At 54.2% G+C, this 12,112-nt stretch overlaps 7 protein-coding genes across 7 annotated transcripts; 4 read left to right on the top strand and 3 right to left on the bottom strand.

Annotated features, from left to right (window-relative positions):
* Nucleotides 1-15: 15 nt before the first annotated feature.
* On the bottom strand, nt 16-1,467 carry PG998_008266 (aspartic-type endopeptidase-like protein; the record flags this gene model as incomplete). The annotated part of the gene is made up of 3 exons (XM_066875082.1): nt 16-492; nt 558-879; nt 950-1,467. The coding sequence occupies 3 exons, from the start codon at nt 1,465-1,467 to the stop codon at nt 16-18; spliced, it is 1,317 nt and encodes a 438-aa protein (XP_066731027.1).
* A 789-nt stretch (nt 1,468-2,256) lies between these two features.
* On the top strand, nt 2,257-3,538 carry PG998_008267 (histone acetylation protein 2; the record flags this gene model as incomplete). The annotated part of the gene is made up of 3 exons (XM_066875083.1): nt 2,257-2,412; nt 2,543-2,696; nt 2,808-3,538. 3 exons carry the CDS (start codon nt 2,257-2,259, stop codon nt 3,536-3,538), a joined length of 1,041 nt encoding a protein of 346 aa, XP_066731028.1.
* A 207-nt stretch (nt 3,539-3,745) lies between these two features.
* Nucleotides 3,746-4,659, bottom strand: PG998_008268 (uncharacterized protein; the record flags this gene model as incomplete). The annotated part of the gene is made up of 3 exons (XM_066875084.1): nt 3,746-4,378; nt 4,447-4,558; nt 4,622-4,659. 3 exons carry the CDS (start codon nt 4,657-4,659, stop codon nt 3,746-3,748), a joined length of 783 nt encoding a protein of 260 aa, XP_066731029.1.
* A 658-nt stretch (nt 4,660-5,317) lies between these two features.
* On the top strand, nt 5,318-5,798 carry PG998_008269 (putative VPS55-involved in late endosome to vacuole trafficking; the record flags this gene model as incomplete). The annotated part of the gene is made up of 2 exons (XM_066875085.1): nt 5,318-5,573; nt 5,665-5,798. The coding sequence occupies 2 exons, from the start codon at nt 5,318-5,320 to the stop codon at nt 5,796-5,798; spliced, it is 390 nt and encodes a 129-aa protein (XP_066731030.1).
* Nucleotides 5,799-6,060: 262 nt separating this feature from the next.
* PG998_008270 (uncharacterized protein) lies at nt 6,061-6,876 on the bottom strand (the record flags this gene model as incomplete). Its single annotated transcript, XM_066875086.1, has 3 exons — nt 6,061-6,468; nt 6,506-6,606; nt 6,675-6,876. 3 exons carry the CDS (start codon nt 6,874-6,876, stop codon nt 6,061-6,063), a joined length of 711 nt encoding a protein of 236 aa, XP_066731031.1.
* A 1,019-nt stretch (nt 6,877-7,895) lies between these two features.
* PG998_008271 (uncharacterized protein) lies at nt 7,896-9,919 on the top strand (the record flags this gene model as incomplete). The annotated part of the gene is made up of 2 exons (XM_066875087.1): nt 7,896-7,946; nt 8,003-9,919. The coding sequence occupies 2 exons, from the start codon at nt 7,896-7,898 to the stop codon at nt 9,917-9,919; spliced, it is 1,968 nt and encodes a 655-aa protein (XP_066731032.1).
* A 1,076-nt stretch (nt 9,920-10,995) lies between these two features.
* Nucleotides 10,996-12,112, top strand: PG998_008272 (uncharacterized protein; the record flags this gene model as incomplete). Its single annotated transcript, XM_066875088.1, has 2 exons — nt 10,996-11,212; nt 11,280-12,112. 2 exons carry the CDS (start codon nt 10,996-10,998, stop codon nt 12,110-12,112), a joined length of 1,050 nt encoding a protein of 349 aa, XP_066731033.1.

Raw genomic sequence — 12,112 nt, forward strand, 5'->3', positions numbered from 1 at the left:
TGTGCAATCTTTTCATCATTGCGCCGTCTTGTCGGTCCGCTGCGCAAACTTCATCTGCTTCTTGTCCGACACGTCGAACACAACCAACAGCTCCTCTAGGAACGCATCACCCAGTATGGACAGGCCAGCATTGGCAGCCACACCTGAAATGCAATAGTCGCCGTCAGGGGTGCTTTGCTTAGTCTCGGGCAGGATGAGGTTACTCGGGTTGATGGGTATGGCCTTGCCCCCTATCCCAATTTCGACCCTGGGAGGCACTGCGTCGCACCGCACAGCGAAGGTCCCTTCTCCGCCATACACGGCCGGAGGTACGAAGAGGTCGTTGATGGCCTGGGCCACGTCTGCCGGGAAATAGTTGAGCGTCGTGCCCGTGTCGACAAGCATACCGACCGGCCTAGGCCAAGTTTGGTTTGCCTCGGTGTTGCTGACCTTCATGTTGTCAGGCATGATGCCGTAGTATATGTAATGCTTCGGGCCACCGTTCATGCTCATCTACACATAATCAGCAAGCACATTCTTGAGCTGTGAGCACCTGCAAGGAAGAGTATAGATCTCACCTGACGGATTGGTGTGGTAGCAAATTCCCCCGTCGTGACATTAGGGGGCACGCCCCCGAACGAGATGAACGAACGATTGTCGTCGCGAGACATAGCAACGCTGAAGAGCGGAGCAATCTTCTTTGACATCGTCTCCACGAGTGGGGCGTACTCTTTGGCCGTGGCAGGACTGTCGTTGGCCGGATTCGACCCGGTGTACGAGGTGGTCAGTCCCCGCATCCCCAACCCCAGTATCCCACTGAAGATACCGTTTCCGCGGATGCTCGCCGAAGTTACAAGGGACATTTGTTGCTTCGGGATGGTGATACCGGCGACGGTAATACTGTTTACAGAGGCTTTAGCCACCCTCTTGTCGGCTCCGAGTGCTGCTCCTTCCTAGGGTGATAACTTACTCTTCGTACCCCATATCGCCATTGAGGGAGTCCCCGCCGCCGTAAGATATATTCATATGCTCGTCTGCAATCCTGCCGCCAGAAAAGTTACCCGTGAACGAAGGCCCAAAGTTGCAGGCAATCTGGTCTTGCTGGTTATGCGAACGATCCAGGCATTGAAAGGTCGACGACATGAGCCAAGTATCGGCGCTGCCTGAATCTGGGATCATTGACCAGTTTCTGCCCCCAATCCCTACGGACATGAGATACTGCGTTTGTTTGGGGATGGCTCTGAGGGGCGCGGTGCCGGGACCCGTTTGCCTAACTTGAAGGCCATCCTCCGTCTGTCCTTGGAAGCGGGATGTTTGGAGGTCGTCACGTGTGGGAGGAATCCTGGACAGCGGAAAATATGTATCTGTGACGACGAGGCTTTCCTCGGCAAGGATATCTCGTGTCGTCAAGCTATCCTTCAGGGGGGCTGTTAATACGACTTGGATCATGAGCCAGCTAAGCAGCCTCTGGAGCGCGTATCTGGTCATGGCCGAGAATGCTCAAGCTTGGACTCGCGAGTTCGACTGGAAGGAAGACTGCAGAGAAGACAAAACCGGGTTCGAGGAAGTCAAGTAAACTGCGTTTTGGAAGGCATGTGATGGCAGAGTTGGCGCAGGGTGTGTGCAGCTACGCTCCGCAGGGACAGCACGGTCATGGACAAGAAGTTGGGCTTGGCTATGCGAGCAAATGGACAGAGCACACGACTTCAACACAGTTATATAGTTGCATCGGACGTCAGGCTACTTGACGTACTGCCGACCATCTACATCCCGCCCTCGAATCATGTTGCCATACTGATTCGCCGAGGATTTCAGAGAGATGCGCGCGATCTTGGCAGTTTTTCTGGAAGGTATCCATACATGCATATGTCATTCTTGCTTCTCGAGCTGTCACTCATGCTGCGTCCAGGGCAATGGTCTGAACTCTGCATGTAGGTTCTAGACCGGATCCAGCACGGAGGATACGGATGAGGCAATGACATATATATTACCATAGTAGCAGGAAAGAAACCGGTAGTGCATTAGAAACACCAATTGTCGAAGTTGTGGCCGGAGTTGTCAGTTGTTGCTCGCTATAAGTTGGAGCCCCACTAGAATCTAGATTTTGATACCCAAAAATGCATTTACCTGCGGGGACCGATTCTGATATGCCGTACTTCTCCCTATGAACTGGTAACGAAGGCAAAGCATAACGTTAAACTAGTTATCTCCTAAATTGCCGCCTTGACATATTGACATCAGCAGTGCTTGAATCGGTAACCAAAGGAAGCCGTCAAGATGGCGCCCACGACGCAGCACTCGCGATCCCATGCTCTGCTCCTGTTCCAGAAACTTCTTAATTTGCGCGATGGCGCCAGCCCACTGACGCTAATACTCGACACTCTGGAGCAAAGCGCAAAGCCAGTAATCCGGGAGTTTGTGGCCAGAGCAAGGGTATGTTTGTCATGCCGGTAGTTGTCTGTCCCAGGGTTGCACATAGTCAGTCCATGGCCAAGATTAGGCTGATCACGACTACGGGCCACCCCCTTTATATGATTTAGACAATGCTGACAGTTCTCGGCAGATCTCCAAAAGCAAGATCGTCTTCGTCTCATTTGCAACGCTCAGGAAACCGGCGGATGTAGACATCTTCGTCAAGGCACGGGGCAAGACCCCCGAAGCCCTGCGCTCCGAGATCGTCTCGCATTATCCCACTGGAGCACCGGGACATGCCCACAGTGCGTCACACCATATCCATATATGCGCCAGGTGGTACCGCCACCAGGACATTCCGTCATAAAGAGAGAGTGAGCATATGCTAACGCGCAAGTTTCACGTATGATATACAGAAGTTCTCCTGGTCTTTGACACACTGAACCCGCTCTGCACCGCCATCCCCTCGCAGATGCCGCATGTGCTTTCCAGCCTCATCACCGGCCCTACCGTCAGCCTGGTGGCCACGTATCACACCGACGTGCCCCTGGTCCTGTCTCCCGGGTCGCTGGGCGAGTACGAGCCGCACCCGCTGACGGTGCTCTCGCACCTCGCCACGGCGATCCTGCGCGCGTCAAACCTGGGGCAGGCCGTCGAGCGTAAGCGCGCGCGGGACCGCAGCCTGGTTGAGCCTGACTTCGGCTTACGCGAGGGCCGCGAGGGTGTCCTCGTCGGGCTGCAGAAAAGGCAGCACAAGGAAGGGGAAGGCGAAGGCTTGGTGGTGGAGATGGAGATTCGGCGGCGGAGCGGGCGGTCCGTCGCGGAAAAATTCGTGCTGGTCTCACCACCTCCCGGTGCGCCGCCGCTTTCTGCAGCCAAAAGCAAGGTGGACACAGGGGCCCGGATATCGTTGATGTCCGATCATCCCCTACTCCGCGATATCCATGAGCCTGTGGCCGAGGAAGGAGCTGAGGATGCCGAGACGACTTTCAGTCTGGGATTAACGGAGAAGCAGAGGAAGGACCGTGAGGGGATTGTGTTGCCGTACTTCGATGCGCAAACGGATATAGGGGCTGGTGAGGGCGGGCGTATCTTGTACGAGATGGGTCGCGAGGATGATTTCGACGACGAAGAGGATGAGATATAGAAGATAGCCCAGGCCAAGTGAAAAAAACAAAAACTACACCATTCAGATAACATAGGTATCAGAGACCAGCAGACGTGACTCTTGACGTGGTATCAGCATGTTCATTTTCATTATGGTCCAAATCTTTCAAGCTACGCCAGTGGCATGATCATGTCCGTCGTTTGGTTATTCAACATTTCCATGTACTGCCCCGCCGGTGCTCTTCGTTTATTCGTCAACTTGCATAGCAGTCTCTTCACCACCGGCATCAGCGTCATCCGCAACGCTGTTTATCCACTCCTTTACCTCCGGGCCATCATGTACCTTGAAGTACTCCAGATTCTTCTTACCCGCCTCCTTGACGCCCACGACGCCCACACTGGTGTTCTCGAGCGTCAACTCCTTGTCCTGGACCAGGGTCTCCTTGAGGGCGCGTAGGCCGTGCTTGATGAGTTCGTCGCGGCCGCAGTCGGGGAACTTGTCGGTGTTCTTCTCGAGGTATGTCCGGGCCATCTGAGAGCGGGCACCGATGGCGCAGGCCACCATCTCCTGGGTCATGCCGCTGGGCTGGAACTCGAACAAGTGGGGGCCGGTCTCGTCAATACCGGCGATCAAGAGGCCGACACCGTATGGCCGCTTGCCGTACTGCTGTGTGTTGATCTGCGCCTTATCTCCGATGGAAGACACCAGGGACTCGATCGGCATCGCGCGGTCGTAGGTCAGGCGTTGTGACAGGCATTGGTTCTTCATGAAGTTGGACAGGACGCGGGCGTCAGATGTGAGGCCGGCGATGGCCAGACCGACGTGCTCATCCACGGCGAACAGCTTCTTCTGGTACGAGGAAAGCTCTTCGGCATTACGCTAAGTGACAATGCATGTTAGTTCAGAGCAGCAATAGTTAAATAGGGCTTTGGGTCGAGCCGACGTACCTTGATTGCAACGAGGACAGCATGTGTCTTGCTGGTAATACCAACCACGACGCTACCCTGCTTCACGGCCTCGGCAGCATACTCAACCTGGAATATTCTTCCTTGCGGAGAGCTGGGGAGAGAACGTGTTAGAGAAGAGGCTCTGGTGACCTGCACACACAAATGCAGGACTTACAATGTGACGGAGTCGTTGTCGTAGTTGTTGCGGAACATTGTGTCAATTTGGGGTGGAAGAGGACGATGAGCCTATTGGGATCAAGCAGGATATGGCAGGCAGGAAAATGCAAGTGAAAGCGGGATGTGGAAGTGGGATGTGAATGTGGTGTCGGGAATATATCACAAGGCTGATGGTCTGGAGGGACGTCGGTTGGCGAGGCAGACGAACGTACGCAGCTGCTGCTCATTCACCCACACGGCCAAGCTGAGGAAGGAGCTCTCCCCTTGTGGTTTAGCGGAGTGCAACAGCAGAGGGCGGGCAGGGAAGCTAAGCCTGCCACTCCCGACACAACTGTGGCTCAAGCTAGTAAGTTTGTAGGTGCTCTGAGTGCTGCAGCTACAGGCAGCAACAGGCCTTCCCAGACATCCAACCACTGACCTACGGAGCACTGACGCGTGCGACGCCTACCCGTCTGCCCGTCCAGCCCAGCCAATTGTGGCTCAAGCTACTCTGAATCGAACAGACACCCAGCAGGCTGACGCAAGGTTGCATCCACGATCCCGACTGCCCGACCAGACTACGTGCAAGCAAGTGCCTCGCGACATCACCTTCTCAACGACAAAAACTACATTATCGCCCGCCAACTCTCCGAGGAGCAGCAACGAGCACCTATCTCCAACCTAACCTTACTCGTCGCAAAACATTACCGCCACGATGCCGACCGCGGGCCTCAAAACGATCATCGCGCTCTCCTTCGTGCTGGCCGTCGGCTTCTTGCTCGTCATTCTGTCATGCGCCCTCTGGAAGGTCTACTACCCGCTACTCGTCGTCGGCACCTACATACTGGCGCCTGTGCCCAACTGGATCGCCAGCCACTGCGCCAATCCAGATGACTTTGTTGAAAGCTCAGGGAATGCCGTCCTGGATCTCGGCCGGTTCTGCACGGGTTTCTTGGTGTTGATGGGCATTGGTAAGTCACGGAGTTGCAGAGACCGAGAGAGACGACTCTCTCCTTGTCGCTCTGTGGTTTGATCATCTGCTAACGAACGAACCCAACCTAGCTTTACCCGTCGTCCTTACACACGCCGCCTTGATCAATGTTTCAGCGATGTTCATGAGCATCCTTGGAGGACTGTTAATTTACGGAACTATCGTCAGCTTCGGCATGTTCTTCACAGAAGACCAAGAGTTTTAGGAATACACGCGGCTGGGAGATGCAGCTGGAGTGAGACGCAGTATGAATAGTACAGGGGGGCAGTCTGCTGATATAGCATCGGGCCAACAGCATGGTGTATAGGGCATCGGGACATAGCCTGAACAGCATTTGAATAATTTTTCGATTTTATGTTTTTCTGTAGGCTGTCATGGGCCACAGGACTCGGTGCCTTTAATACTAAGTAAAACATAGAGCATCATTAACATCAGGCCTTCTATTTAGCTTGGACAACACGCCCACGCTATTGGTTGTCCCATGTCAGTCCATAACGGGCCTCTGAGACCTTGTAGTTGCGCAGAGCCTCAATCGCACCCTTCGCATCCGTCGCCGTGACTAGGATGTCGGCGTTCGCATCCTTGACAAAGCCTTCCACAACCGACTTCTTCAGCCACTGTAGTAAGCCGTCGTAGAAACCGTTGATGTTGAGTACACAGACACCCTTGTCATGGATTCCCAACTGGTTCCAAGTAGCCGTCTCGAGTAACTCCTCCATTGTACCGAAGCCCCCTGACAGCGCGATGAAGCCGCTGCCCGGAGCGGACTCAAGTACCTCTTGCGCCATCATCTTCTTCCGCGTATGCATGTCTTTGACGACCGTCGTCTTGCCGTACACGTTTTCCTCGGGAAGATGGTAGCCGTTGGAGTCCGTCTTGGTCGAGTAGGTATCATCGCGCGCCCCACTTTACGAGCGCCTCCGGGATGATACCATGGACTGCACCAGGTCCGGAGATCGAGACAATCGTCTTAGCTACCTCGCCCATCAGGCCGACCGTGCCACCTCCGTACACTATTTGTTACGTTGTCAGTCTGGGTCGGAGCAGAAAATTAGCGAGCCAAGTGTTTACTATGACTCACCTAGAGAGATGTTGTTCTCGGCCATCAACCGGCCCAGGTCGCGCGCAGCTTGCATATGCGTCGGGTCATTACCCTTCGCAGATCCACAGTAGACACAAATCTTGACCTTTCGGGACGGCGCATTGGGGTTAAGATTGGAAGAGGGCGTGGACGTCCGCGGCGACGCGGACGAAGGCAAAGGAGATGCGCCACCTGATGCCATCTTGCTCAGGTAGCTGTGTGTCTTGGATAAATACAAGGGGAGGCAAGAACGATTTGAGATTTCACGGTTATCCCGGGCAGCCTCTGTTAATAAGATAACTGTGAGTTTGCAGGATCGTTGCACAAGGCTCCTTCCCGAGCTTTGCTTTCGGGTAAAAATGGGAAAGTGCAGGGGAAGAAGGTGTTGAAAAGCGAATCCAGCAAACAACGGTTCTGAGATTAGGAACCAAGCCACAAGGTAAGTTGATGCTTCTTTGAGACAGCGCGGCAAGTCGATGTTAGGGGTTTGGATTCTTGCACAAAACTTGTTTAGAAGGACACGTAGATGGCGGTGGAATACGAGACTTTGTATGAATGCTCCTCTTGTGATTTAGGGGTAGGTGCTACCAGCTTGATGAGCCCAGTCATCTTTGCGACAGGCAGCGGACCGAAATCCGGAGCGAAGCCGTGAGCCTAGAGCAGGTAAGCTCCTGGGCCATCAGCCATGATGCTGCTCGTAGGGCAGGTACGCGAAGTAGGCCGAAACGGCAAGCATCGGCCTGTCTTTCTATTCACCAAGAGCTGCACAAGTAAGAAGCTTGGGAGGCGGCCAAGTAGAATAGTCATTTAGCTGAAGGAGGGAATGAGGTCAGGATCAATCAATGCTTGTGTCATTGAAAGGTACCTACGCTAGCATGGAGGGGCTGTCAGTCCCCCAATCCAATCCCGATGAGTTGGTGAAGTGTGCTATCACATCGGCTTTTGATTCGCCGATTTGCCGGTATCGCAAAATACGGGCCCGCCTAGAATATTCGAAATCTGGGGCGACGTACGCCGGGGATCCTGCCTTCCTCAATGCTGGACTAGCATTCGTTACCCTACAGCCTAGCAGAGAGTCTTTCCCGACTCAAGGCCAACTCGCAACAACGACGTTCGAGCCAGCCAAGACATATTGGACCGCAACTTCAGTTGCAGAGCACCAATCCGACAGGTCCAAGAAATCGCTCGTTCTCACGGCTCCAAGACGCCCCTACTATCAAGATGCCCGAGGGGAACTTGGCCGAGAGGCCTGCTCAAGAGGAGCAGGGCGGCGTAAGTTGTCCATGCCATGGAGTGTGCGCCGCATCGCTAACCAACTCGAATCTTAGAAATCCATGGTGTACAAGATACTCCAGGGCGTTGCTATCTACTATGGTATGAACATGCTGATGAAGCAGTTCATGCCCAAGCCGCAAACCACCGAAGTCCAGGACTCCGATGGGAAAGTCGTCAAAGTAGCGTCAAACACAGCGAACATCCCCTCGTTCCAGATGCGACCTAACCAGCTCGACGAGGGTGCTACCCACAGCGCGATTCCTGAACGTCTGGCACCGATCTGGGCTACCGACAGCACGCTTGATGTGGTGGTGGCGCTTTCCGACTCTTACGTACCAATCCCCATGCCGAAGATCCCCGAGCAGTATCTTGTTCTCTCGGAAAAGGAGTTCAAGTTGGGAAACTACAGCGACAAGCGAGTGGTTGAGACTACCTTCGACGTCCCTGTGGCTGTCCAGAAGAACGGCACTCTCTGGGGCCATTTCTACTTTGGTCTCACTGGTTCTATCTTGGATCCTCACCAACATGGGTTTGACCCAGCTACGGCCATGCATTTCGCATATCCCCTGACACAATATGTGCCTAAGAAGAAGGTTGCCAAGACTCGAAATTTGCTCGAAGCCAAGGAAGAAGAGGCGGAGGAAGACGTGGTGGACACCGCGATAGGCCCTACCATTGCGAGCTATTACCACCCCAACGCAAGCCTTTCGTTCATCCCCGACTCGGGCATAATCAACTTCCCCCAATCGAGCGTAGCTGTTCGACAATTCTTGAATCTCGAGCCAACTGGCGCTCGTGATGGAACTGGCCAGAACTCGTGGTACTACCCCATTCTATTCCTAAACTCGTTCTGGCAGTTGAAGAGTCACATGACGGTGTTGAACGAAACTGTCAAGACGCTTCCTATCAGGATCGATTTGGATAACATGAGAAATTGGAAGTTCAACCTGATGGCCTCTGTTGAGCTCAACGCAAGAGAGCAAGCTCGACAGGCCGCGTTCGGCACTCCCTTGCCTGGGGGCGCCGACGGCAGTGAGATCGAAATGATAAAGGAAATTTTCCTGGACACGAACCCCTGGCTACTCGGTATCACTGGTGTGGTCAGCATTTTCCACATGGTACTTGAGATGTTGGCTTTCGGGTCCGACATTGCCCATTATCGCAAGAAGAAGGACAACGTAGGCATCTCTGTGCGCTCGATTTTGGCCAATGTTTTCATGCAGACGGTCATCTTCCTATACCTGATAGATAACTCTCAGAACACGAGCTGGATGATTCTGGGATCCCAAGGTATTGGTATTCTCATCGAATTCTGGAAAATCACCACCGTGGTCAATGTTCGCGTGCGTCCTGCCGCCCCGGGATCATGGTTGCCATACGGGATCAGCTTCGAAGACAAGCACAAGCTGAGCGAGACGGAGGAGAAGACTAAGGAGTACGACGAAATCGCCTTCAAGTATATGTACATGGCGGGTGTGCCGCTGCTTATTGCGTACGCGATATACTCACTGTACTACGATACTCACAAGTCGTGGTATTCGTACGTGATTACCAGTTTGGTGGGTTCGGTCTATGCCTACGGGTTCTTGATGATGATTCCATCGTTGTACATCAACTACCGGCTGAAGAGCGTGGCGCACATGCCCGGCAAGGCGATGATGTACAAGTTCCTTAATACTTTCATCGACGACTTGTTCGCCTTTACCATCAAGATGCCGTTCCTGCACCGCATGGCCACCTTCCGCGACGACATCATCTTCTTCATCTATATATACCAGCGATGGGCTTACAAGATTGACTACACGCGTGTCAACGAATTTGGCCAGGGCGGCGATGACGAGGAGGAGGAGGAGGAGGCGAAGAAAACGCAACCCAAGTCCATGCCGAAGCTGGAAGCAGCGGCGGAGGTGGTTGGCGGAGAGGCGAAAGCTACTGGCGCCAATGTGGGCAAGGCGACCAAGAGAAAGTAAAACATCGTATTTTCCAGAAGAGGTACGATGCGAATGTGTTTAGGCATTGCATGCAAAGGAGGACTTAGTCGATAAGAATTTCTGGCGATGAGCTGCCTATTGGCAGCCTCGATGACTTAGAGATACACGACGCGAAGCACTTGCATATCCACCTACACCCACCGGCCGAGCTTCAAATAACAGGACATGACCGGCTTTTTTTCAGAGTAGATACTAAGACCGGCTCGTTACTTATTGACATCAACTTCTTGACCGTGAGTATTTTACTGTGTATAAATACGTCTCTAGGTGGTAATTTCGTTATCAAGTCTTGAGGTGCATATGCCGGATGATTGGTAGGGCTGGCAGCTGTAGGTATCCGGTCCTGACACGTTGACCGGCGCGCGGGAGCTGTGGTCTTAGTCATCTGGAGCCCGCACACACCGAACCCATCAATCAGTTCCTTCTTAGCGGTTAGGACTTGGATCTTGGCCTGGGCCTTCTGCAGCGCCTCCCGGCGGGAGTAACCCGATAAATAAGACCCTGTGTTCGTCTGAATCTCGTGTAGGTTGGCTTCAGTGTCAAACATCTTTGTTTCGTCTCTTCCCTTTGCCCACTTACCCACGTCGACGTGCCTCGTACTGGACGAAAGCACCGCATATGCGGTGCCGAGATTCCACGGAAAAGAAGGCATACTCCCCTCTTCCCCCCCCCGCAACGGTGGAATCCCATGTTTCGCAGGGAAGTCTAGGAAGCAATACCCGGGTATACTACTTGCAGTTGTTGATTTATTGCGGGCCAATCTGGATATCCACTAGAGTACCAACTGCCGGGTCCGGCTTGGCGACATCTGCCTACGTCCATACGAACATTGGAGTCGGCTTCTCCGAAGTACTTAACATACCCTCACGTCACCTCCCTGTCCAAGAACCCCGTTCCTTCGATCGACCGAGATATATACATATAATCATTGTTTGGCCATACACGAAGCGAAGACTCGACGATTGATCCCCGAAAGCGGCAACAATACTGACCACGCATTTCGATAAAGCGGAGTCATTGACAGACTTCGCTGAGCGTGCGTCTCATTGCGAGACATGAGCAACGAGACGGTCGGCTCCCTCCTGGCCGTCATTGCCAATTCGATCAACGATGCTCTCCGCATTATGATGTTCGCTGACAAGCGAGCATGGGGCCCCGACGAGTTTGAGCAGCTCCGTCTGCTGGAGGATTTGCTAGACGAGGCCAAACGCGACTTCCAGGAGCTCCCGTTGTTAGTTAAAGGGCAGTTCTACTATGAACACAACAGGAAGCGTAAGTAGCTTCATCTGGCTCCAGAGGTCAGGTCCGGCTAACGCGACTTAACATTGTTTGCTCGTAGCCGAATCCCTCGAAGACCTCCGCGAACTATGCTCCCAATTCGAACTCCACACGAAATCCTTCAAGGACTGGGCCAAGATGGGCGGCCCAATCAACCCCGTCTGGGCGACCGAGACCATCAGCTTGCGCCGCGAGCTGCACCGCGCCCAGTGCCGGGCCGCCCGTCGCATCTTCAACTCGGAGCAGGAGACGAGCACGCGCTGCCTGGGCGCTTTCCAGGTGTACCGGGTGCAGCGGACGCCCGAGAACGCGCAGCAGCGCCAGCTCGAGGAGCTCATGACGTGCAACCAGGTCGGCAAGTTCGAGCGCTACGGCGATCTTGATATCGCCTTCATCTGCGACTTCTGCGACGGGTACCTCGTGTGGGAAGACGTTAGGGAGATGCCGACGAGGAGGACCACGTCGACAGAAACAACATCAGCGCAAGATACCCCGACCGGCGGCAACAATAATAATGACGAGAGCGGAAACGCCAGTGTCGCCGGTAGCGTCAGCGCCACCGAACCCACTAGCAGCACCGCCATGGCGCCGGGGGCTCAGGACAGCTGGCACGCTCAGGGTTTTAAACGGACCGACGGCGAGGAGAAGGCAGTCGTGTTCGCGCCCGTGGCCGTCGCGAACCACCTCCCCACCGAGCCGGGCGACTTCCAGGCGCGGATCCTGTGCCCCTACTGCGAGGACTACTACGAATACGAGCAAGGCGACGGCGAGATGGAGGCGGTCAAGTGGAACCAGGATGAAAAGGGGTTCGACGACGTGCAGTCGTTCCAGGAACACCTCGAATGGAGTCATGCCGACAAGGCCCCCAACTCGAGTACTTGCGCCCTCATGTAA

The sequence above is a fragment of the Apiospora kogelbergensis genome, assembly GCF_038363985.1.
Source record: "Apiospora kogelbergensis strain CBS 113332 chromosome Unknown utg000005l_segment0_segment0, whole genome shotgun sequence".
NCBI lineage: Eukaryota > Fungi > Ascomycota > Sordariomycetes > Amphisphaeriales > Apiosporaceae > Apiospora > Apiospora kogelbergensis.